General features: G+C 41.7%; 1 protein-coding gene across 1 annotated transcript; it reads left to right on the top strand.

Annotated features, from left to right (window-relative positions):
- Positions 1-37: 37 nt before the first annotated feature.
- Positions 38-27,113, top strand: NUFIP1 (nuclear FMR1 interacting protein 1). Its single transcript, XM_074155368.1, has 10 exons — positions 38-802; positions 1,060-1,148; positions 2,300-2,404; positions 3,052-3,114; positions 3,455-3,531; positions 10,962-11,054; positions 14,890-15,152; positions 19,449-19,577; positions 21,346-21,578; positions 24,844-27,113. The coding sequence occupies exons 1-10, from the start codon at positions 103-105 to the stop codon at positions 25,180-25,182; spliced, it is 2,091 nt and encodes a 696-aa protein (XP_074011469.1). The 5' UTR covers positions 38-102; the 3' UTR covers positions 25,183-27,113.

Here is a 27,113-nt window from a genome sequence, read left to right as displayed (position 1 = left end):
GCGGCTAAGCCCCGGAAGTGACGCGTTTTGTGGCGGCCGGCGGTGTGGCCCCCACGAGGCGGTGGAAGCGGATCCTGGAGCAGCGGCTGCATCGGGCCCGACATGAACCCTTTCGCCTGGTACCCGCCGCCCCCGCCCGGCCTCCCCCCGCCGGGGCTCCCCCCGCCTTTCTTCTGCCCGCCGCCCCCCTGGGAGCCCGGCTTCTGGGCTCCCCCCGGGCCCTACCCGCCGCCCGGCCCCTACCCTCCTCCTGGCGGCTGCGCGCCCGCCGACGGCTACTCGCACCCCGGCGGCGGCCCGCCCGCCGAGGGCTCCTCGCAGCCCACCGAGAGCTGCCCGCCCGCCGAGGGCTCCTCACAGCCCGCCGAAAGCTCCCCACCCGCCGCCGGCTACTCCCAGCCTGCCAAGAGCTACTTGCCCGCCGAGGACTCCTCGCAGCCCATTGAGGGCTCCTCACAGCCCGCCGAGGGCTCCTCGCAGCCCGCTGAGAGCTCCTCACCTGCGGGCAGCTCGTCCCAGCCAGCCAAGAGCTGCCTGCCCGCTGAGAGCTATTCGCAGCCCGAGAGCTACCTGCCTGCTGAGAACTACCCACAGCCCAACAGTTACCCGCTGCCCGCCAACAGCTACGCGCCCTCCGACTGTTACCCACCCTCCATCTACAGCTACCCACCGCCCACCAACGGCTACCTGCCCGCCGATAGCTACCCGCCCGCCAACAGCTACCTGCCGCCTGACGGCTACAGGCCACCCGCTGCCTGGTACCCGCCAGCCTACAGAGAGGGACCGCAGGGCCCACGTGCTGGTGAGAGGCGTGGGGGAAGTTGTTTCTCGGGCCCATGGACTCCTTCCTATCCTTCAGTGGTGGGAACCCTGGGGCTGTCCCTAACCCTTGGGGCCAGAGGAGGCCCCATGCCTCCAAGGATGTGCTCTGCTGTCTCTGCTGGTTTTGCAGCCCTGTCTTGTCTCTCCCCACTGTAGCAGGCCCACAGAAGTAGCAGGGGGTGTGTTTTACCAGCTGTATGTATAACTGGCTTTTTTTTTTTCCTTTCTTTTTTGAAGGTGGAAATGGCAATTTTTCCCAAAAATGGCAGCGTGAGCAAGCGCCTGGGTTTAGTAAACGCTTTCCAGCTGAAAATAACAAGCCAAAGGTATGGATTGGGATTCTCCGCACAAGAAATATATAGACCTGTTGGAGTGGGTCCAGAGGAGGGCCACAAAAGTGGTCAGAGGGCTGGAGCACCTCTCCTATGAGGATGGGCTGAGAGAACTGAGGTTGTTCAGCCTGGACAAGAGAAGGCTCCAGGGAGACCATATTGTGACCTATCAGTACTTAAAGGGGGCTTAGAAGAAAGATGGGGACAGACTTTTCAGTAGGCCCTGTAGCGATAGGAGGAGAGATAACAGTTTTAAACAAAAAGAGGGTAGCTTTAGATTGGACATAAGAAGAAATCTTTTACAATGATGAGCGATCACAATTACGGTGATGAGACACTGGTACAGACTGTCCAGAGAGGTTGTGGATGCCCCATCATTGGAAGCGTTCAAGGTCAGGTTGGATGGGGCTTTGAGCAACCTGATCTGGTGAAAGATGTTCCTGCCTATGGCAGGGGTCTTGGACTGGTTGATCTTTGAAGGTCCTTTCCAACCATTCTGTCGTTCTGTCATGGTGGCAGTCATGTGGGACTACAGAGACCCCGTACTCTTGTCTAACTTGCCTGCCTCTACAAGAGGGCAAATGTGTGACAATTAGTCTGCAAATCCTGAGCCTGTTGAAGGAAAGATACATTTCAACCAAATTCTAATACAGGTTTACTTTAGAAAAGCTGTTACTGTGGTGATGCCTGAGTGCCTAAACTACATTAGAGTTATGTTGTATTATCAGGACCGGACAGCCAGATCACCCTGATGTGTGTAGTGGGAGAAGGAAGGATCTCTGCTGCTCTCCGAGCTCTTACATGTCATGCATGGCCTGATTTGATAGGGAGGAGACTCAGGGCTGTAGCCTAGCTCTCCTCCCAGCCCTTGATAAATCTGTGCCAGCCTGGTATGTCTGCAGAAACGATAACGGATATAAAGGTGGTAGTGGAAAGAACTGAGTGCAGGACGCTTCAGAGGATCAGTGATTTGAACTTCACTTTCATGTTGTGTTAGCTTATCTCTGAAACTTTCGAAACGTGTTTTAATTGATGGGTTTATTATAAAACTCATGAAAGTGTTTCACACGTAATTAAAAATAGCAATACCTCGTAATCTTGTAACTGCAATCTTGAGATGATTTTTTTTTTTTTTTCCCCTGCAGGCCAAAAAGAAAAAAGAGCCAGTTTTCTCTCATTATTGTGATACCTGTGACCGTGGGTATAAAAACCAGGAGACGTATGACGAACATATTTCACAACATAAAAAGGTTGATGAGTTTGGCTTGTTTTATTTACACTTTGATTTTCAACTTTGTGCCTGTTAAGTAGTTAGCTGTAGTCATTCGTTCAATGGAAGACTTAACAAAGAGATTCCGCAGCTACAAGAAGTGTTAGTAGGGGATTTTTTCTGAATGCTGTGTGTAGGGGAGTTCTTAGTTGTATTTTTGGTTTTATTCCTGAAGTCATTTTAATGTCTTTCTTGTGAAGTATTGCTAAGTCACCCCAGTGGTAGGAATTAATTCATGGGCATCAGCGTAGAATGTAAAATTGTTGTGTGAAAAGACTATATGTGGAAATCATATTTTAAAAATCCACTCCTTTATTGCAAGGAAGTATCAAAATTTGAAATTGGAGAGTCTTGTACATCTTTCTCTGAAGTTAACTTTACGTTATCTCCAGTACCAGTTATGTTGGCTTCACGGGTTATTCTAAAATCTGATGAAATTTAAAAGTACATTATCTCTTCTTACTCTTTTTACAATCACATTTGTTTTGAAACTGGGTAGCTTAAAAGTTCTCTGTAACTAACTGTACAGGCATCTGGCACTGAGTTTGTTTGAAGTGTGCTTGAATGCTTGTTTATAATTTCTTTGTGTGACTTGGTGTGTCTTAAGTTCACCCCATTATCTTGCAGTGCACAGAAGAAGGTTGCGATTTCAGCGCACATGAGAAGATAGTTCAGATACACTGGAAGAACGTAGGTATCCCCCTGAGCCCAAAATATGGATCTATGTGATCTTTACTGTAGTCCCTTTCCTCATTCTTCAGAGGCTTGCTTTCATCCTTCCGGAAGGAAAACTTACCACCTCTGAGTAGAATGTCATGTAAGACAGTGTTGTGGATGAAAATATGTTGAATGCTAAATTGTTTTTTTTTTAATAGGTTCAGTTTGTAATCGCTATGTGCAGTCTCACCACTTTTGGAGATGAAAACAATGTGATGCTGCTATAGTTGTCAGAATGATGCTTTTTTTTTTTTCTTGTGTTTTTTTTTTTTTCCTTCCCCTTTTAAACACCTATGAAATACTTTTTCCTTAGGCACATGCACCTGGTGCTAAAAGAATAAAATTAGATAGTCCAGAAGAGATCGCTAAATGGAGAGAAGAAAGGAAAAAGTGAGTAAGACTTGTGACCTATGATTTTGGTTTACTGTGTTTCCCCTGTGTGATCATTAGCGGACAGCTGAAAGGCAGTAGCAGCACGTGCTTGCTGCTGCTGTTCCTCTGACTCCGCAAAACTGCTGCGGTAGCGGTCTGTGTCAGAATGCCTGAGCCAGGAGGGTATGAGCTGCCGAGACTATTATCATTTGGGTGATTGTAACAGAAGGCAAGATATCAACTGAGAAGGAAGTAGCTTTCCCAGATGTTTGATTTGATACCTACCCCAGGTTAGGTGAATGACTCATTCCTTTTAGCCTCGTCACTGCAACATTTTAGATCAGAAATGTGTGTGCGTTCCCTTGGTGTTTTTTTAAGAGCTAAGAAGTCTGGAACTATTGTACTGACTGTAATTGTAATACATCCTGCTGTGTGCAAATTTCCATAGCTTAAGTTGTCCTACTAGACCCCAACAGGGAGTTTTCCTAATTGTTAAGAACTTTCTGCGTTGCTTGACACTTTTCTACTGAAAGAGAATAGAATCCATGAATGATGCTGTCTCAGGTAGTCTGTTGTACCTATAGTGCAAGGTAAAGTTCCCATTAGGTAACATTTCTCATTGTTTGTCATTCTGCGGTGTGAGGTGGTACAGCTTTTTTCTGTTGACCAGCACTGAAGTGTTCGAAAATTCACACTGTACTTCCACAGACAGTATCCCGCTGATTTTTTTTTTTTTTTTTCTTTCTCAGAGCTGAACAGATTAAAATCTACCCTTTTCCAGCAGGTGAAAGATGCTGTGGGCTTTCCTCACTTCTTTTCTTGACTCAGAATATAGTCTTGCGAGTGGTCAGTACATGGATTTTGTTTCCGTGAGCAAGACAGATCAGTATGCAGAGTCAGAAGTGATACAAGTTTAATTGCAAGATCGCTGGTGATGAGCTAGAGCAGTGAACTAGTCACCTGTTTGTTTTGTTGTTTTTATATAAATGAAAATAAACACAGTTGTCTGATGAAATCTTACTGATGAGTACAGCTTGCATTTATGTCAGAAGGCAATGTTAATGCATTCTGGCTTTGAACCTGACTTCCCTTACTAAGTTCTTACACAGTGGCTTTGTAAAAGAGACAAATGAGTGGAATGTATGATAGAAGATTTTTTTTTTTTTTTTTTTTTCATTGCCTCCCATCACTTTTTGCTGTATTGAGGAGCAAAATTTCTCCCTGTATAAGCTAATCCCTGCAGGTTTTAACTTTACTTTGGACATGGTTTCAGCTGTTTCTACAAATTTCAAAAAGGCAAAGAGAAGTCAGCACAGCAGTCATCTGTTGCACCTGCTGTTCATTTTTCACACGTGAAGATAATCTGTAGGTTCCTCTTTTGTTAAAAACAGCTCTTGTTGATACAGAAACAAGCATTTATTCTCTCCCATGTTTAAAATGCCATAGTTAACTAGACAAAAAAAGCTTGTGATCTGTGCAAGTATAAGTTTGGTATTGGGTTAGTTTTGGTTCCAAGGTTTCGTTTTATTTAAAAGATGCTTGAGGCCTTGGTTTTTATTTTCTTTCAGTCTAGGTATTGTTGTCCTTTTTTCCCCAATAGTGATAGTTACCACGTCTTTATTACTTGCAATGTGAAGTGTTAACAGGGTTAGCAAAACCCCAAATGTCTTTAGATTTGTCTGTCTGGTGGCCTACACTTTAATTTTCTAGGAGAAGCTCCAAGGAAAGACATTGATACTTGCGTGCAGAGTCTTTGCTACTCATTTTCAACTTTTCATACACTTTTCTGTTTTGGGAGGTGGTTTGGGAGAGTTCCTGTCTAGTGGAAGATGCTAAGGTTTAAGTGTTGAAATGATGTTTCAGGTGTGTGTGTCAGCACGTGTTCTACCGTATACTAGAACATTAGGGAAGCAGGAACTTAATGTACAATCATGTTTTAGATACTCTTTGCTTGAGAAGCGGGTGCTGTGAGTCAAAGGAACATTTATCTACACTTAATTGTAAGGATGATGATGCTCTGCCTGAGACTGTTTTTGCCGAGTTTCTAGAGAATCTCATGGTAGATACTGTTGGTTTTTTACAGATGAATACAATTTGGTGGTGATACAACATTGCTGAAAGCCTTTGTTCGCTGCAGCCCAGTAAAATCAATGGAAATAAAGTCTTGTAATCAAGACCACCAACCAAAACAGGAGATATGGGATTAGGACCTTCTTAGTCAAGGCCACTAGATGGAGTAGTGCTGTGATTTATTGTGGTACTTCAGTGCTTCTGTGGGCATCTTGTTTAGCTGTAACAGATGGGTGTAGAATGACTACCTGGGTGGCTTTTGTTACTCTTTGTACAGCAAGGAAGCTGTATTAATATCTATCTTTTTTTTTTTTTAATCTAATTAATTCTTTATTTATTTTTTTTTAAAGAGAGAATCCTAGCTGAAACTTCTGTGAAGCATTAATTGGGTCACCAGCAAAGCATCAGTTTAGTACTGAAGGTCTGTTGTTGAGTCACAGTAAACATTGCATGGTACAGAAAATAAGGACACAAGAGGGAGTCTGAGCTATTAGGCAGTCTTGTTTTATGGGTGCCAGGAAAAAGCCTTTTTCTTTCTAGACGCTCCAGTCAGAGCTAAGAATGAATCTTTTTAGGTCATTAGCAGTTTATTTCTAATTAGGTTGCAGTGATTTAACACGTGTGTTTCCATGATGCATCCCTAACATTCCTGTCTTGTTTCTTCTTTCAGCCGTTATAAATAATTACTTACAGAGTTGAGATTTTTCTTCTTAATTAGCTGCTGCATTGTTCAGTTGTGTATCCTGCCTAAAATCTTTTAGAAAGAGCCTGTGTTTAAAGTGCAGCCTTTCTTACGTAGGGGAAAGAGAAGGGGGAGAGCTGGTAAGGAGCGAGTATCTCTGGAAGAAGTATGCTGGGTCAGAATGCCAGTTTCATGTCTGATTCTGTACAATGCCCTGCTCGTTGGTGCAGGGCACCAACAATGCTGCAGCCTTCACATCTCTGCTTACCTAAAAAATGCTTTAACAATTTGTGGCCCCTTGAACCTGCTGAGCCAGGCAATCTAATTAAGTGAACAGCAATAGAGATGAAGTTCCACAGGATCTCAGGGTTTTCCCATATTTTGCAGACAGATGGTTGTGAAGTCTGACATCGACTTTGGTGATTACAATTACTTTTCTCATTTTGATTTGTCCTGTCTCTTCCAAGTGTTGAGAAATATGCTGGTTTCACGTGCTTAAAGGGAATTATCTACAGCAAATTTCCTTAATGTGTCAGAATGCTGTCTTCCCTTCTTCCCAAGTAAGATCTGGGTCCTGCCAGTCCATCTGTTTCTAACCAACTCTTCTTGAGCAAAGGTTATTAGAAAGAATGTGACAAGGCTGCTCTGGTGTTAAAGGGAATAGTTAAACTTTTGCTTAGGTCCTAATAGAACACTAGAGGATTTTCTTGATCTTGTGTGTTTCTTGTAAATTATCTCTCTCCTCCCCCCATTTCTATAATCTGTTGGGGATTTTTTTGTTGAGTTAGTTGACGGCTTTATTTCCTTGCAATATATCTCATAGGCCAAGCACGTGCCTAATGAATAAGGCCACTACTGTCAAGCACAGAACTTCTAGTTAATTTGTGGTTGTCTAGTTGAATAATGATAATCCTGGAGTAGCTTGGAATCCTCCCTGGTGTTGCATTCATAGTAATTAAATATAAAATAAGGAAATTAATTTCTTAGTGCCTGGTAAAAGTAGAGAAGATGAAGCAAAGTAGAAAGAATGTGTTGGTAGATCAAAGTAAACACTGATACAATAAAGTTTACTCTGAACTTCAGGGATGGATTAGCAATAAAACTGCCTCAGGTAACATATGGTAAAATCACACTAGAGATGCAATGCTTGATCAAATGCCTGGGAGTCTTAAACTAAGATTTTATCAGCTCTCTGTTGGGCTGTCTTTGTTCCCTTTGGGCTATCTTTCTCCCATTTGCTGTTGGTTGCGAGTACACAATCAAGACCAGCTCAAGAAATTGAGGCAATTTGATCATAGTGCTGTTCCTGTAAAGATAAACTTGTATAACTCTCGACTCCCATTCATTGTACTATAGAAACAGGTCTTTTTTCTGTTAGACACTGGCAAAGCTCTGTTTTTCCACTGCTTGCTAAGAAGTAGTTTACTCTAATGTTTATGTAGATAAGTACATATACAAGTATACAAGATAGAGTACACTGGCCTATAAAACATTTATGACTCTGGTTAGTGCATTCATTTATTGAAAAAATAATAATAAATCTATTCACTAGGGCACACATGTTAGTGATTACGCTCATGTCACCATTCCCTGTCTCTGGAAGCTTAAAGTATCCTTTACCTGCATGTCACTTTGTTGGTGTATATGTAATCATAGAATCATAGAATGGTTAGAGTTGGAAAGGACCTTAAAGATCATCGAGTTCCAACCCCCCTGCCATGGGCAGGGACACCTCCACTAGAGCAGGTTGCTCAAAGCCCCATCCAGCCTGGCCTTAAATACTTCCAGGGATGGGGCATCCACAACCTCCCTATACTCATCTTAGCCTGAAAAGCAGTTTTCTGCTGTTACCCTGACAATTTATACTGAAAAAAATCCAGTTTGAAGTGTCTATGGTTGGAAACTGCAGCTGCCATGAAATGGGGCTGCCTTCTCAGGCAGTACCGGCTCCTTCATGAAATCTACCATGCCAGACCATCACAACCGGGTTTAACTCCCTCTTTTACAGTAAGATGCTTAGGTTCATAAAGTCTTTGTGGTGACTGATGAAGCTGACTGTATTCAAGCTCCAGCAAGTTGTTTGCAGGACCTAAGTGCTAGGCTACTTCTTCTACTTCAGTGGTGTTTGTAGGTAACATTTTTAAGAACCTGATTTTGTTAGGGGAGGAGGAGGGCGTGCCTTCTGAGAAGGATTCAAACCCAGGGCAACTCATCGAATTTTAACATATGGCCTTTTATGTGGAGAGATTCAGTACGGGCTCTTCCTTTGGAGGGGTTACACCTCTGTTCAGGAGCAGTCTTCCTAAGTTTAGCCTTCTTGAAGAAGAATTCTGTGTGTCAAAAAAAAATTAAATTCTTCTCTCTTTGATTTCTTTGACCTCTCTTGAGTACTTTGAGGCTCAAGACCATAGCGTTTCCATTGTAGGCCTCTGCTTCCACTTAGGGTCCAGTTGAATTCTGCCTCCATGGGTAGATCTAGCTAATGCTAGGAGGTGCACAGGCTTCTTTGAGCTGTGGCTGTGGCACCTGATGAGTTGTGGAGTTGCACTGGGGCTAGTACCTTGAGGTGGATGGGTAACTTTCATCCATACCTCTTTGGTCCACTTGCTCCTTGCAGGGACAGTTGGGGTTGACTTGGCTAGGTCCCACCAGGACCCACTGGTGGGTTTAGCCCAGCCTCGTTGTTGCACAGCAAAGCACCTGGGGAGGAGTGAACCCTAGAGCTTACTGCCCACTGTGTCCTTAGATGGAGGAATAAACTAGCAGATGCTCATTTGCTCTTTGTGAATGAAATGAAGCACTGCATGTGTGCTGTCAAAATAGGTACATTTTCTGCACAAGGTAAAGGCAGGGAGTAAAATGCTATTCACCATTGGAGAAGAGCTGGAGAAAATAAACACAGCCGCTACGGGTGCCCTCAGATGTGCTTTTACTGGCATACTTGGACTTAGGGCTTGAGCTCTCTTTAGCTGTTAGTTACTGCCTGTGTCAACTGGAAGGGTGGTTTAGGAGAAATCTGTCTGTCTTGGCAATGAATTGAAATGCAGGCATTTGTGGAGTCCACGGTGGCTCGGTGGAGGGAGTGGTAACTCATCGGAATGAAAGTGGGAGGCAGTCATGTCTCAAATCATGTTGTGAGAGCGTGTCTGAATATGTCCTTAATCAACATAACTACAGGAGTACTTTGAAGACTCCTTTGCTCCAGGATTAAGGGTCTTCCCTTATGTCTTTTAAAAAAAAATAAAAATTCTAAGATAAGCTTGGAGCTCTTTTGAGCATAACTACTTATTTTATAGCTCTTTTTCTTCCTTCAAGCCTTACTCCTGTGAAGGAAAGCGCCTTATCCTAAAACTGTGAAGAGGTGCCAAGCACCGGGGTCTTTGTCAGTGCGAAGCTCTTGAGACTAAATAATTCATTGCACGCTTGCTGCGTGCTGGGAGTGTTACAACATGGATGAACAGATATAGCTAACAGGGAAAAGCGTAGATAAAACATCATATCCCTATGCTCGCTTGAGCTGTATGGTGGATTTCTGGGAGAAATCCAATGAAAATAGAAGTTGACAGCTCGTGTTCAAATCATCTTAAAGGAGACGTGTCTCGTGTTTAGGTGTGTCTCGTAGGAAATGCTTCTCATCTTCTTTGCTTGGTATGTGGTTGAAGCTGTCCTGCATCAGTGTGGCACTTAACATTCGTGTTGTAAAACGGGGAAGATGCATGGGAGAAGATTAAATATTTAAGGGAAGATATGTGTCCTTTTTGATAGCTATATATAGTGAGTAGCTGTTCTAAGTTTCTCGTTACTCCATTTTAATAGACTTATCAAATATTTACACTTTGCGTTTCTATCCAGAAGCTGGTGGGGGTGTGCGTGTGGTTCTCATTTACCACCTTTATCTCAAAGCGCTGGGATTTAGCTAACTAATGTTTACAGAGCAACTAGCGTAGCCATTTTGGGGCTTTGACGGTAATTTGCAGCAGGCTTTGCATGTTAAAACCAGCATGTTCATCCGTCGGGACGGAATGGAAGAGAGGAATGGTTTGGAAGATGGTTATAATAGTAGATTTGTTTTGATCTGCATGACTTAGCAATTTTTCTTGAAGCTGGAATTAAAGAGGGTCAGTAATTTTGGTGAACTAGAGGTCAGCGTGCAAGCACAATGCTGAATATTGCTCGAGAGGAAACTTGTGTGCTCTTCTCTAACTGTCGCATTAAAGGGATCTTGTGCGCCCAGAAGCTGTTTTTTCGGTATTACAAGAACTCAGCAGTTGGTTTGCTAAAGGCATGTTGGACCCCTTAAGATCATTCAAATACTCCAGTTGAAGCACCATAAAAATAAAATCACAGGACTAAATTGTGCTGTTATGTTTTGGGGCAGGCGGAGGGTTCATAACTGAACTGTTTGTCTGTACCTTGTTTGGTGGTTTGGTAAATCTGATCATACCAATTTGGTAGGGTGTTTTTTTTTTTGTTTGGGGTTGTTTGGGGTTTTTTTGCATCTGAGTACATAAACATAAATGCATTCAAGTTTCTTGTCCTCACCAATGCCTTTCTAAGAAGGAAACAGTCTGTTAAACTTCCATGAAATGTTATTAAAAATCTATTATGCTTATAGAGGATGCTGGTTTGGTAAAGGGGAGTTGATAAAGTACAGTGAATCATTTAAGAGCCAGTGAATTATTTTTTTTCCTTCTAGAAATTTTCCTACGTTGGCAAACATTGAAAAGAAGAAGGCGATGCAGATGCAGAAGGAAGAAAGGGGAGAAGTGCTGACTACCCAGCAGTTTGGGTAAGTGTTTTGAAACAAGCTTGTTACTTTCTTCCTTGTGAGTTCAGAAGTATGCTGTTTTAGTGTAGTCTCCCAGCGCTTACTGCTCCCACTGTACACGCAATCCAGCTGCCCTTTAAGAGAGGAGAGGTCATTTGACAAACAGCAGTTGTAAGGTTATTTTATTTACAGTGCTTCATAGTCCACTTCAGTTAAATTAAACAATAGTTGTATTAGAAATCTGATGTTCTTGCTGAATTCTGCGCTCTGCCTTGTTTGAGAAAACTGCATTCTAGTGGCCGCTCATTAGATCAGCATAACCTGTGTCTCTAAAAAAGAAATAACGGGGAAGGAAATCATGCAACATAATGAATTCACATGGTCTGATCCTTTAATGCCTGAAAATGGCCAAGAGAGACTTTTATGAGCGGATTTGGCTTCTTACCGTCTCCTTTCAGATGGTAAATCAATAATCAAGTGAAAAAGGGAGGAAGATGTAACTTTATTTTCATAGATAAAGTAGTGCTACTTCTTTCTTCTACCCTTTATCTGTCCGCTACCTTTGCTTGGAGCCTAATGCTTACTCCTCTTGGATTTTTATCTGTTCTCTCCCTTATGTGTTACTTTCCAGTATGGTCTTTGTTTTTTTGTCTTCCCCTCAGTGTCAGTGTTATGTGGAACCAGCTAACTTTTTAAAAAATTGTTATAATGATCCATACTCTGAAGAATATCACTTGTTTAAACTCGAACAACCGAACTGGAAGGCAGAAGCGGACTCAGTTCTAAGGGGCTCTTGCTAAATACCATTTGCTGCTGCATGGCAGTGAAGCTGGAGCTTGCCTGGTTTGTTTTGGTGTTGTTTTTTATAGGGCTGACACCAAACAAAATAAAGCTTGCAGCGTGTTAAAGCAGTTGAACTAGCACAGAATAGGGTTCATGTCAGGCAAGTATAATTTGTTAAATGGTGACAATGCAGAGCACCTTGGTGCAGCATGTGCTTCAGAAAACCCAACACTTACCCATCCCCTCCAACTGGTTGCCTTTCATGACTTTGGAAGGAGAGGTCTATAAAAGACTGAAATAAAACTTCCTTCAAAGGATATAAAGTTGCAGAAGTACTTTGGACCCAAGGAACCAAACCTAGGCATTTGAGATTAAAGGCGCAAACATATGTAATACTACGTTTGGAGATTTTTACGTGCAAATATAAGTTTTGCTTGTCACAGTAGCAAACTGTTTTGTGTCTACAGTTTTATTTGGTAACTCTTGTGACTGTGGGTCAGATGCATTATATAGTTTTAAATGTACATCAGCAATTCTATGCTATCAACATTCGTTAGTAACTCTATATCTGGAAAATTGTTTGGAAAAAATGCCCTCAAAATTATAGGTTGTTTGCTTTCGCTGTCACCTTTAACTCTGGTTGATTTTAGAAATCTCTTCTTTTTTCCCCTCCCTTCCCTGAGCTGCTAGCACTATGGACTTGATGAACTGTCCAAAAATCTGTTGTTTGTGCTTTGTATATCAACAGTAAAGATTCTGGAATTGGTGCTTATCTGGCAAATTTACTGATGCATGAGGCAAAAATAGAATAGAGCTTGTTCTCTGCAACCTGTACTATTAAAGCAAATACCTAAGTAAGATTTAGAAAGGATTAGATACTTAACACTTCTACAGCACTTTCCATTTGTGGTTGTCTGAAGTGCTTTACAACTGCTAATTCTCAGCATCCCCGCGTGTGAGATTAGAGATGCAGAAGGACCACTTTGGTAGCCTGCCTGGTGTCTTGCAACAGCTGATTAATAGTGCATGGCTCTTTATCCCCTCTGAACGGGAAGAGAAGAGTAGTATATCTTTCATGAGGGGAAGGCAGAAGGCAGATGCCAGGCTGCCTGACATTTGCTGGGATGTGTTTGTGACCTTGGGGTTTCTTTCTGGGTGTTTGAGGCCCCAGGGAAATCAGAATGTTGTTTTTAACCCTTGGTCAAGGACAACACATCTAATTGAGCCTGTATTTGCTCACTATCTTCTAGGTTATACAACAACATCCTGAATTTAGAGCCCGACTCTACAAATTCAGAAATGCAGTTCTCTGTCTAGGTGGAATTGAATTATGGGAGCTAATATTAGCCTCCTTTTGTGGATGAGAGACTGATGCACAGGAAGGTGGTGGCTTGCCTCTTGTGCCATGGGAGCACTATGGTGGATGATTCTATCAGGGCTGAGCAATCGGTGTTAGACACTGTCATGAAATGACTGGAGAATGCAAATGAAATGAAATATGTTTTGTTGTCATATAAAGCCTTTTTGAATGCTATGGCAGGCCCTGTTCTCCTCTCAAGAAGGACTTCATTAGGCTGAAAAGGTTATGGAGGCTGTATGATGGAGGTCTAGAGAAATTGCATAGGTGGGAAAAGGTGAATAGAATGCAGTTATACACCGTTTCTTGTACCTTGAGAAGAATGGGGGTATGAAATGATCATTTTAGACATCAGAATGAAGAAAAACCAGAAGAAGTCCTTTTTCACAAGATATTAACACCTTGCTGCAAGATTTCAGTATGCCAGACGTTCACCCAGCATCCCACAGATGCAAACCCCTCAGTGTCTTCGGAGCATCTGTAGTCAGAGAGGGTCTCTAAATGGTACACCATGGAAAAGTAGGTGAAGAGAAAGGTGTCCATTCACCCTGCTTTTATGCTCTTTTTTTCTTTCCTCGTGTGTTCCACCGGCTGCTTATCAATGACAAGATACCAGGTTAGAAATACACTTATGAGACTCTGCTTGCAGGTGCATGACTCTAGACCCAGGGAGAAGTTTCAGGAAGAAGCTCTTGCCCAAGTATGGTATTACACAGTTGACTAGGGATAACAGGACCTCTGCCATGCTGTAGGGGAGGCTGAGGGAGAGAATACAGAGCAGAATGAACCATGTGGCTTGTTCAGGATGGTAGATCTTGTATGTCTGCTGTGGTTGAAATGTGCTGATGAATGGCTGAAGTCTTGTTTTGTTCAATTAAGTTTCTGTTGCTTGAAAATAAGTATTTTCAGGTTATTACATTGTCCCTTCTAGATTTGTTTTTTGAAGTCACACCTATTCTTGTTTCTATAGACTTTGATGAGAGTTTGTTGAGCTCTTCAGGTATCTTCCTATAAAGGTGTTTTGTGTTTATACGATAACCTGGAAGATTGTGGAACCATGGAAGATAAGTGGAACCAGCATGCTGTGCCCTTCCCATATTTTAGGGCTTGTTATTTTGTTTCAGGTTTTAAAAAATCCATTGTCCTGATAGAACTTTCTTTTATTCTTTTTCCATCGGAATGAAAAAGATGAATGGCATGTTAGTTGGAGGCGGGAGTAGGTCTCCAACTGGTGGTGTCAAATGGCTGAGCAAGATCCTTCTCTGAGCTGTAACTGGAAAAAGGAAACTTCAACAGTGGAAGTATTCTAATAGTAGATGCTTCCCTTTTAATTCCACGTCCCCCCTCTTCTGAATGATTTAATTGCTTAAGTGAAGGCAATATTTATTGACTTCGTAATATGAAATGAAAACACTATGTCCTCACACTGTAGGTGATCGAGGAACTTGCTCAGCCTGTGTTCCCTTTGCCTTATTAAAAGATAAAAGTCACGAACTTCAAACTCTTCATTTAGGTTCCAGTTTTGTCACGTTGCCCTGCCAGTGAGATGAGCTGTGACTGCCTGTCTGGTCTGTCACCACATGTTAGCTGAGCTGGAGTAAGTCCTGGCGTCATGCTGTGCTGCTGAACCTTAAATGTGGGCCTGAGGTGTTTGGTTACGTCAATTGATTTTATTCTCATAGCTTTGTCATTTGAGCTTGCGTTTCTATTCCCCAGCAAAATGAAGGGGATGTGGAAACCACCGGAAAACGAAGAGGGGCTTGGGCAGCAAGGAAGACAGAGGAGAAGACAAAGGCGCCCGTTCTGGAAGAAATTTAGGAAAAATGGTGGCAATTCTAATGTACACAGTACTCAAATTGAAGCCAATGGACCAGAAAACAGCACGTGTGAAAAGGAACATGAAAAGCAGTGTGACTTGGCAGCTCAGCCATACATGAAGGATGTGGACCCTCTCAGTCTTCTGGCAAACGGTGACGTTGGTAAGATGAAGGAACTTAGAGAACTGTTATTTTGAGAAGTACTACTGAAGTGATTACTGACCTTTTATGTAACTAGCAACTTCTGGGGAGAGCTGGGGATTTCCAAAAACATGTGAACTCTGTCCTTGATTGAAAGAGGGCTAAGTGTACGTGTTTAAAAAGGGGAAAATTCTCTCTTAGTTGGATGCATTGATGAAAGGCCTTATAGTATGCTTGGAGAAAATACTGGGGAGCCTGTTGTCGTACTTATCTTTGTTACTAACAAAAAAGCCCAGGATTGCTGTGTTGTGGCTAGAATAGTGCCAGGGCCAACAGGGTCACATGAGCTTGAAGGTAGTCCAACATCCCTGTGCCTGAAACTTGCACTTAAAACTTCCTTTTAAATGGAAGTTTCTGTAGAGAGATAATCCTGATTCAGAACATGGTCTAAGAAAATTCCCAGTGTGATTCTTGAGTGAATCAGTGCTTTATCTAAAGTAAATGTGGTAAATCTTGCATTTTGGGGAGCTTCTGCCCTAATAGGCTTGACCTGTTATGGAAGAAGAAGCCAACTCAGTATTCTAGAGGTCTTTGAGATGCACGCATGTATCTTGCTGAATTCATGTCCACATGTGCTGGTAGGAGGAGCTAAAAGTAGTAGATTTGGCTGAGATACATTTTGCAAAGGAGCTGTAATACAAAGTCAGTGAAGGTGAGGAAGACTTCTGGTTTGGAAAGGCTGATGCAAGAGTGTTTAAGATACTACCAGCGTTAAGCACTTCTACATAAATTTCCTTGCAAGGCAATTTGATTGAGGGTGGTGAGGCACTGGAACAGGTTGCCCAGAGAAGTTGTGGATGCCCCATCCCTGGAAGTGTTTAAGGCCAGGCTGGACGGGGCTTTAGCAGCCTGGTCTAGTGGGAGGTGTCCCTGCCCATGTCAGGGAGGTTGGAAATAGATGATCTTTAGGGTCCCTTCCAACCCAAACCATTCTATGATTCTATAATTGTATTATAAACACACAGGGAAAATCTAGCCAGAATACTTCTATGTCTTTCTGATTTTTCTGTGAGAATTAGGAAGCTTTAAATTGTATTCTGATCACAAAATGCCTAATCTGAAGGGGAGAAGATATTGGGAGACAGGATGTAGGTGTGTCTTGGATTTGAAAAATAACTGCGCTGGATACTGATTTATCGTAGCTTTGTATGTTTTAAAAATACATTGCCAGCTTTAAATCAATATTTAGCTAACAAACTAAATAGGGTGTCGGGGCTCTTAATGGAGCACCTCAATTCTATCTTTGTTTTAACAAGTACTTTAACATAATAATCTCATTTTACCTGTAATCTCCTGATTAGGAATGTTTTTTTGTTCGAAACACTTAGCTGGGAGAGGCAGCAAAAGGAAAGTGGTTCAGGCCACAGGGAAATGATGCTGCAGTAACTTCAGGAAGGAGAGGAAAAGAAATAGCGGTTTTTAGTTGGGATGCTGAAACTTTTTCTTGCTAGTCAGGGTTTTGCTGCCATAAAGTTTGTGTGCAGTATTAAACCTCCTGACGTAAATACTTTACAATAGTTCAAGGACATGCACCGACTTAGTTGCTAAACTAATGTGTAAAATAAGAAAATCTTTATAAAGCCAGAATAAGAATAAAGTACTTCAACAATTGAATTGTTTTTTAAAGACTATTAAATATCCCTTCGTGGTTTTGAAAATAACAGTATTTATAATGTGGAAACAAATGGATTTCCTTGTATGAGTTAAGCGAATTACTTAAAATGTCAGGATTTTTCTTCTAATTCTGGTTTTTGCTGTATTGTCTAATTTACTCTTGATACTCTCCATATGCGTGCGTTCTCTGAAGTATTGCTGCTTAGTTGTTGGTTTTTTTTGGTGAGCATGTCTTGTTTCCACATGCTGGCAGCAATATAAACTCTCCAGATAAAACTATTTATAATATAGTCAGCAGTGATGCAGTACTCTCAGAATATGGCATGTAAGCTGATTTATACTCTAGCTATTTTTAGCAACAAGGCTAGAAGGCATCCCCTGGAAAGACGTCTGATACAGAGTTTTTCCTCTTGAAAACGTAATCTTCAGTTAGGGGGAACAAGAACACAGCATCCCTATGCAATTTGTTTATTCCACTGATCTCTGCGTGTTGGGAAACTTCAGTATGCTGAAATATAACTGTATTTCCCCACAGCATCTGTGTTGTACTTAATGATAAAAAGTCTAAGTACAGCTAGTAAATTCTGTTATAGCAGGTAGAAAAGGAATGTGTCACGTGTTTATTACACGTTGTTAAAGCCAGTTGCAGGTTTTTATACTATTGAGAAATTTAACAAATAATAACAAACACAATATAATTAAGTATAATTTTAAAAGAAGTCATACAACTGAAGTCCATGATTTTACTGTATAGGTACATTTTGTGAAGTATTTAAACCTTTCTAACACCAATAGCCTTTTCTCTGGAGGGAATGTATTTTTTGCATAATGCATTCACTTAAGTTCTGTTTAATGGCTAATTCCTTCAAAGCCAAAAAATTGAATGGCAGATGAGAAAACAGAATTTTCCTCTTGATTTATAAGCAGAAACAAAGTAAGATGATGAGCCTATCTGGTGTAAAATCTTGAGCGATCTCACCAGAAACAGTCAGTGGTATTCAGGAGCGCATAACGCTTCTTCCGAACACGTTACTCACAAAGAAAAAAATGTATTCCAGTAAATGTGTTTTCCTAATTTGCTATATTAAAAGTAATTCTTTAAAATTAAAAGAAAATAAAAAGAAAAGGCACCCAACCACAGTATGCGCTCAACATTTTGGATGAGATAGAAAAAAACAGCTATGAATCAAAATAACCTGAAGTAAATGCTATTTTTGTAATTGCCTAAGTATATGCAGATGCTGTGTATTCTTCATTAGAAAAAATGCATGCCGTTTAGCATGAGCTTCCAGTGTAATTGCAATTCAGCATGTTTACTTCATCAGTGAGAATATACCTGTCTCAGAAAGAGCTCAAAGTAAAAAAGAGGCAGTTTAGATGAATTAGTTTAGAGGTAGTTTAGATGAATACTTATGTGTTTATCTAAAAGCTGTTTTACCAAACAACATGAGCTCTAATGAATCAAATTGCCAATTGTTAATTATGTATTAGAAGAGAATGGAGAAACATTTGTGACTTCAAAATAAAGATCTCATAAGTATTTATTTCAGTAAAATCTTGTTACGGAGTGTGAGGCAGCTTTCCTGTGGGACAGGCTTAGACAGACAGGGGATTGGGAGAGGGCAAAACTCTTTTTCTTTGTGAAAATAAGATTGCAACCTGTCTCTAGAAGTCCCAACAGGCTAGTTTCTCAAAATGTTTCTAGTAGTGGGGTGTGTGTGTGTGTGTATATGAAATCTGTATGCAGGTGTACCACTGCAAAACATTTTCTAATTTTCCTCCTAATTAGCACTGTTCACCTGAGAGTCTTTCCAAGATTTCAGTGCATATAGATCCTTTGTTTCAAACAAAAGCCATCACAATTTTGCGTCTTTATTTTTAGGAATCTTTTTCTAGGAGTGCTCTGTTTACCTAGTGTCTTCAATTTCAGCGTTTTTGGCCCACTTGCCCCCTGTCTTCCCAGTTATTCTCTTTTGGGGCGGTTTGAGACTATAATACTTTGCATACTTGCATGTATCCATAATACTCTGTGGGGATTTAAGTATCAAGTGATCTGAAGTACTGCTAAAAAAAAAATCTAATTTGTAGCCTTGGTTTTCAGTGTCCCTTATGATGAACTTTTTTCACTATCCAAAAATTCCTTTGCTCTTAAATTCTCACTTTGAATGAGCATTATTCTCCTTTTTTTTTTTTTTTTTTTTCCCCCCCTGACTGGCTTTTGAATCCTTCTCCCCCACCCCCCGCCTCCACAGGACTATATCCAGTGAGATTTCAAAACATATTATGAAATCCTCTCTCTCTCTTTACCTACACTTGACAATAAAACCTATAATTACATTTGGTATGTGAAGAAAGAACCAGAAAGCCCAAGCTCTAGTTCAGGATATGGGGTTTTTTTGTTGTTTTTTTTTTTTCTTTTTTTTTTTTTTTACTTCTGTAGCTTTGCTGGCAGGACTGAAAACCAGTGGTGAGATAACTTTGCCACTGAGTGTCTGTAGAGGGTAGGCAAATGTGGGGTTTTGTATCAGCCCATGGTGTTCAGCAGTGATGTTCAACATCAGTCTCGCGTAGTGGTGAGATGGGGATGTAACAGTAAGGTAGGAGTATTGGAAAAAATCCCCCTTGGCTTTTCTCTCCCTGCAGAATCCGACAAGGACGAAGCAGCAGCTGAAGATGGGAGGCAGGAATTGACTATTGTTCCCAAGCAGGTCACCTCCGCCCTGAGTTCGTTGGCGGCCAACTACGGTAGTGCGTCTGACAGTGAGCCCGAAGGTGTGTAAGAGTGTGTTCCTCTGCCCTTCTCCTACGTCACTGTGCTGGTGTGGACTGCAAGCAATGACGAGATCTGATCACAAATTACCATTCTTTGGGAAGGGTGGAGGGCATTTGGTCCTTTTCCAGCTCCCATCCATTTGTCCAGGTCCCATTTTTTTAATAAATGCAGCATTTGTAGGAGTGGTAGCTCAGTGGTAGCTCTTCATGGCTGCATCCCCAGCTGCTGAAAGCTCCAGATTATCGGTGCCAGACAGAACCTACATGGTACTTAAAATTTCTTGAGAAAAAGCTTTTCAGAGAAATCAAAGGTGTTGCAGCAGAAAATACAACATGTAAGCTGTGGCTAATACTTAGCAAGGATGTTAATATAATGCCAGTTCAGTGGCTGTATTTCCAAAACACTTGGCTGTGGAAATGCCTTTAGATTTCTCGCCTGTCTACAAGTGATGTAATTCTGAGCTCTCTTGTACCTGTTGATTTTCAGGCTTGTACAAGTAAAGAGACAAGCTTGTAAAAGGTTGTGCACAGGGATGTTTTTGCGGGCTGTGTACAGATTCTTTCCAGTTTGCTTTCAGTGACAGTGCGTACTGGTACTGGTGTAAGCCACGCATAAAGACAGGCTGGGAGGAGTAAAAGGGTATGCCGTTATTCTTCTCCTCTTGTTTCCCCGTTCCTCCCTCCCTCCCAGTTCTGAGCACTAACTGGGGTTACTGGGTGAGCCATCACTTTTTTCCAGTAAGGCGATAGCTCCCAGTCTCAGAGAAGCACCTGGACAGAACACAGCGTTTGTGCAGACAACGAGTGCACAGGGATGGCTTTGTCCACTTGGCCTGTGCCACATCTAATGCCTTTTTTTTTTTTTTTTTTAATCCTCCCCTAGCCTTACGCCATATTTTAGAAAACCTTAAACAGAGTTTCCTGAAAGATTGAGTGTTTTTTCCCCTCCCCTCTTTGCTTGCCTTTTCTCAGCAGCATGTCTTGGGTTGAAGGTGGGCCATGAAATGTCTTCGGTTAAGGTGTGTGTCATCGAATTTCCCAAGCGTTTTTTCCCCTAGTTGCGGGGGGCGGGGGGGGAAGCAGCTTGTCTTCAGTCTCACTCAAATCATGTTTGAATAGTGCCAGAAAAAAAGCTGTTATGCTCACCCCATGAACTAGTTTGCGTGTCCTTAAGGGCTTTTTCCATAGAAAGCTTCTGGGTGTTGCAGTAAGACCTGAACTCTGTTGTACTTGCATTTTGCGCTTCTCTGAGTGTATGCTTCGAGGTATGGTAGAGGACTGCTGCTGCTGCTCCATGTTTTTGTAGATAGTTACTGCAAAACTTACTTGCCCTTGATGACCTACGCAAAATTACAGAGAGCATTTGGAAGGCAGGGAATTGAACTTGGGCACCCTCTGCCCTAATAGTATGATTTTCTCAGCAGTCAAATTTGCAGCAAGCTACGTTGTGAAGCAGAAGCAGTGTACTTTCTAAGTGATAACAAGGCAGAGGCTTGAAAATCTTGTTCAACTCTTACTACTTCTATTTTTTCTTTTTGTATTGCAGGATTTAAGTATCTTGTTTTCCTTTCTGTGAGTGTTTAGAGATTATTCTTTGTATTTTACAAGAAAAACCAAACCAAACAAAACCCTTCCTTCCTCCAAGTAAATTTTCACATCGGGTTGTGTGAGCAAGAATAGTACTAATGAACTGTCGGTGCATGGGGATATAAGCATGTTAAAAAGAGGCTTTTAAGTTTGAGATGAAAGTGTGTTCTTTTTCTTTAAGAAATCCCTGTCAAGACTGCAACAAAAGCTGAGAAAGACAAGGCTGCGCTCAGAGATACGCCTCAAACTACTTATGTTCCTTCGAGTCAAAACCTGAATCAAAAACATCCAGAACACGCAGGCACGGCATTAAGAAGCTCGAATTCAAATACACGTCACCCCAGAGGGCCTGATAACTGGGGCAAGAAAACATTACCTCTCCTTCCGAAGCGCCGTCCAACTCTGCTGGAAATGGTAAGCCTTGGTGCTAAAATAATGCCTCCTGTACAAGAGTCGCATCATTTGTGAGTGGTTCTCCCCTTCCCTGTGGGAAGTTGGAGCAGTCTGTTAGCAAAGGTCCCCCTGTCTTAAAAATAGCACAGTGAGCATTTCACTTGGAGAAATTGTAGATGCTTAAATAGACAAATAGAAGTTCTCTGGTGTGCATTCAGGTAATGACTGACTTTGGTGAGCAGGAGATGACAACTTAATCATGTACCTAAAATCAGCTGCACAAAGAACAAAACCTTATTCCTCTCTCTCTCTTTCCTGGGGTAGTATCTGGTAGGTTTTTTTGTGCGTGATCCCACCAGCTTTATTTTGAGCTTCCTTCCTTTTCTCCCTTTTTTTGCTATTGCTTTGCCTTCTCTTGATCGAGAAGCGCACAGTTTTTTTGGATGCAGTCAAAGGGATTTTCTTGATAAGGTTGTGTTGGTGACTTAAACTGTATGTAGAGTGGTGTTTAGCTGCAACCTGCATGTCTTCTCTGTAGGCATGTTTAGGTCAATCTGAGGAAGTGACAGCACTGGTATCTTGAAAAGGTACCACGTTGGTGTCTCAGAAGGGTTAAAAGAGGTTTATGGGGTGAGTCCAAGGTGTTCTCAGTAACAGTGCAAAGCATCCTATTTGGAAGCTGGATGGCTCTCTTTAGTATAAACAAAACTATGAAGCTCTTACTGCATTTAGTATTCAAAAGCACTATCAGATAGGTAGACTACCCTTGTGATTCTGTAAATAGCCAGCATAAAGCTCCCCCCCCCGCCCCCATCAAAGGAAAACTTACTGTGGGCAGAACACAGGAGAAAGCAGGGTTCCACTGGCATAAGGGCTGTGAAACAGCACGGGATGTTTAGGCAAGAGATACCTGATAAGACACATCTCGAGCTGCAGATGTGGAAGAAATCACTTGATAGTCATTTTAGCACATCCTACCGTGGCTGCCAAGAATTAAAACTCCTAGTGACTGAAAAGGAAGTGTTTGCCCTTTGTGTAGCTCCCTGAGCATGCAGTCGTCTTTATCTCTTGCTCTTCAAAGTTGTTGGTGATCAAAGCAGTGAGGACTCTGGAAAAAAATAAAAGCCATATGAAGTCCCACATGCTGACAGAAGCTGGCAGAATATTGGAAGCCTAAATTGTAGCTTGCCAGTATAATCCATTAAAAAAAATATGTATTTTCGTAGGGTTGTTTGCCTTTTAATGTTGCTCAAAACTGTTATTAAAGGATGTGTACTGGGGCTGTGAATCAGAGGAGTGCCTGAGATTCACAGGTAGGCTTCCACTGCCAGAAATGGTCAGTGTATAAAAACCTCAAGGAAGGAAAATTGAAATTTTAGTGAGTCACTGCTGAGAGTTTATCCAAAAAGTAAGGAAATGGGATTGCTAAGAAAAGCATGTTGTATCAGTGAGGCTTTTAAAAAAAAAAAAAAAAAATAAAAGTGGAGGAAGGAGAATAGCTGCAGATGGCTATTGGCAGTCATTCGGCACTGAGTTTGGACACTACTAAAAGGTGTTTATTGTAGCCATGTGAACAGTAGTGTGTATTTAGACATTCTGTATGCTGATAAAATAAAAAACTTATGTAGCATCACTCCACCGATACCCACCCCTGCATTAAAGAAATCTAATACAAAGATACAGTCTTTGATAGGGTGATGGTACATCCCATCTGTGTCTTTACTTGGCCATTTGGGAATTCAGCAGTTTCTTCCAGTCCAGCAAAGAGAACATAACTATCCCTTCTCTGCCCTCGCCTGCATCCCTTAGTTCAGGCCGGAGATTTTAGGTGTCAGCTGCTTCTAACACCTCTTAGTAACTAGTTGAAACAGAAACATGCACACTTTAAAGTGGCTGGTTAAACCACCAGAAGTTGAAACTTCTAACAACAACAACAAAAGCTTCTCTGTGACATTACAAGCCAAACTTAGCTAGGATGTGAAATACAGATCTCCTGCACGTGATCAGGTAGTTACAGATTTAGCCACTTGCTTTAAACTTGTTGTTTGTCAGAGTTCAGCTGACACTCGCAATGACAAAAGGTCCTTCAACCTTCTGGATAATTTTTTTTTTAATTCCTAATACCAAAATGAACTTTAGTGAGGTTAAAGGAGATGAAGGAGGCCTCTAGCACTTTGATTAAGCTATAAGACTTAGGTTGGTGGATTATAGCCCAAACCAGTTATTGCTATGTAAATCCATAGTCTAGTACCTGATGAAACATGCCCTTTTCTTGTATTTATAACTGTCTTTTACTCACAGGGGGTTTCGAATAAAAAATGCATGGGATATTAAATTACAGATACAGTATAACCTAGAAAGTGTAAAAGATTCTGATAGAGTTGCTATCGTTTTGTACTGAGACACATGGCCTGGAATCTGTTATTTGTTTCATGTGTTAGATATAGTTCATGATATGAGAACGTCATCATCTGGGTCTACAGTCAGATAACAGGGGGGGAAGTTCCTGGTATTTAGATATATTCTATGACATTCTATACCACCTGAGCAAACTAAGACTGACAACTTAATCCAAATGATACCATCAGATTTGTCAGCTTGTACTACCTGCCTTAGTGCATTAATGGTACTAAATGAGCAGTGCTTAAACATGTGCGCTTTGGGCACATGAGTGTTTTTGTTCCTTTTCAGTGGTAGTCATGTGCCAGTGCCATAGTGAATTGTGGCCATTATGAGCCTCTGTCACTAGAAATGGTGTTAGGCCAACAACCTGCACTGCTTTAGTAGCCTGCTGCTGCCCAGAAGGGCAGCTCCCTCCCTACTGCCTCCTCTCCAGATGCCTGCTCCCACCTCTTTTTCTCCGCTATGCTGGGTTTTTTGCTGACCCTCTTCATTTTTTGATACCCCACCCCCCAAAAAAAACCCTCCAAACAAGCAAACAAAAAACCCCAGAATGCTCCACTACTTGCTGCTAATTGCCAGGTTCATTTTCTCCTGGCTGGTGAGTTGAACTGATGCAGTATGGGGTCTGAGCGGCATGAGCTGCTGTGAGGGAGGGGACAGCAAGTCAGTCAGTGGGAAAGCACCCAACATGGGAATATGTGGCTTTCCTGTGCTGCGTCTGGTAAGGCAGGCTCCTGCTCCAGGTGTCCAGGACTCGTGTGAGGGAGCCTATTTGAACTTAAATTTGGGGATGTTCAAAATTACTGAGTAGAGCTGTACCTCTTGCTAGGCTTGTAGCAGCTGCAGAGGGAAATGTGCATCACCTTCTCTTCTTTCTTTCCAGTTACTGGCCCAGGACATCCGGCATGAAAGGAATGTGGTTTTGCAGTGTGTTCGATACCTCATCCGGAATAACGTGTTTGGACTTCATTTTAAAACAGAACCACAAGCTGAAACAGAGACTGAACAGTCCTCTACAACTGCAGCAGAGTCTTTGACGGACAAACTCGGTGAATCTAATTGTTCTTGTAGCTCTAACCCTCAGTTAGCGGGAGGAGAAGATGATGCATTATTAATAGCCCAGGGTGAGAAAGCACCTGTGGATCAGACTTCACAGATGGATCACTTTGCAGATGAGGACACGTGGGAAACTCCGTCAATTCAGTGTGAAGAAGCACTGTAGAGGACGTCTGTTGTGGACAGTAAAGCAAAGGCTCACGTTTTCTACCTGACTGATGCTTTTTGAAAGACATCAGTGTAACAAAATAATCATTAAAGTACATACTGAGAGCTGTTAAAACCACTTTTCTGATCTGTTCTGCCCGAGGTGGCCATTTCCTTGTGAAAACAGCGTCTGTGTTGAGTAATTGCGTTTCCCCGTGGCAGAAGGCAGCAGTGGCACAGAGTGTGATCTTCCCTAGAGTAGGTGTGGATCCCCACTTTTGAGCTTCAGAGCTCTGAATGTTTTACCTCGTTACGAAATGTATGTCAGTCCATCACCAGAGCCAAGTAGTGTTGAGGTAGGATGGACCTTTCTCATGTGAAATCACGGTCTGGTGTGTCTGAGTGTCCGGAAGTATTTCAGTGTACTTTTGAAATGGTAATTCAGTGCGTATTTTTTTCCCCAGCTGTTATTTGATGTAATACATCCAATATAAATGTAATATATCCAGTATAAAATGAAGAAATGAAATGGAAGATATAACTGACCTGGCTCTATAAGTACCGCTTGCACGAGGAGTCCCATCCTCTCTGAACTAATTCGTTAATTGAGCAGAGAAATGGAAATGAGGGTGCAGACTGATGCAAGAAGCCTTTTTTAAAAAACTAAATAAATAAAGATACAAAACTGCCAACTGCTTGCATCAGTGCTAGGTTGCTGGTTGACCTCAGGTACCCAACATTAAGCCTTGGGCCTTAACAGTCATTGCCTGACAAATCTAACTCTTGAAGCAAACTCCTAGTATTTAAGAATATTATCAAAGTTTAAAAAGCTTACCAAGAGTTACTGGTTTGTCCCTTTTTAATATGCATTAGGAATTTTTTAGTTGACCTTCTGGAAGAATGTCTTCCTTGGTACATTGTTACAATGCTCCTGCAGCATCCAGTGATGCTTTTTGTCGATTTGTGCGTACATCCATAGTATTGTGAGCACTAAAAAAGCATCAGCCGAGGTTTAGAAATAAGTTTAGTCTTTTGATTACATTGTGCATTTGTTTATCAGAATCCTTCTTGTCAAGGGCAGGTGTTAGTTTGTCACACTGACACTGAAAACACACCATGAAAATAGTCTATTATCAAAACCTCCACTTCAGAATATTTCTCTGCTCTTTGTCTTTTAGTCGTGGTTAAATGCTGGAGTTAAATCTCAGGGACTGATTTTATTTCTTCGTTCTTCGGTAGAAGTCTAGCCTTCCATTCCACCATCTGAAATATGGAGACTCACATGGGGTTTTTTTTGTTGCCTAATTAACTGTGTTTTCTTTCCTCTGGTTCCTTAACTTGTGCCATACGTCTCATTTCTGGTGCATAGGAAACAAGAAATAGTTGAAAATTCTATCCCACTGCTCTGCTATTTATAGCTACGACTGCATATTGTGTTTGTAATGCACTGTCTAAATTTATGGAATTATATAAATATCAACACCCTTGTAAAAGTTGTGTGTCTCAAGAATATATGTGCAGAATAGAAACAGTGATCATAAACATTTATATTTCCAAGGCAGATGATTCATTCTTCCCATGATGGTCCCACGAGCCATCTCAGTCTCGCTGACTTGCTTATGGCTCTTGGAGTTTTACTGCGATGAAAATACCAGCAAAGGATTCTAAGCCACGGAGAGCTGGTGTTGGGGCAGAACCTGGTTTTGGAGCGGAGTGGTGCCAGTGCTGTTGAAAGCATGGGTAACAGCTGCAGGAAAAGAAATGGATGTCTTAGGAATGCTACTAAAATGCACTTTAATCAACCCTTAACATGCTTCTGTCCCTATCAGGCTGGTGGCAGAGCTTGCTTTGACTGTACACTCTGGAACACCCCAACAAAAAACCTTTATTCTGAATTCTTTATACTGTTGTCATTATGAGCTTAAGAATATTAAACTTTCACACAAAACC

This window comes from Numenius arquata, chromosome 1 (assembly GCF_964106895.1).
Source record: "Numenius arquata chromosome 1, bNumArq3.hap1.1, whole genome shotgun sequence".
Taxonomy (NCBI): domain Eukaryota; kingdom Metazoa; phylum Chordata; class Aves; order Charadriiformes; family Scolopacidae; genus Numenius; species Numenius arquata.
This window is presented reverse-complemented; position numbering and strand designations above follow the sequence as displayed.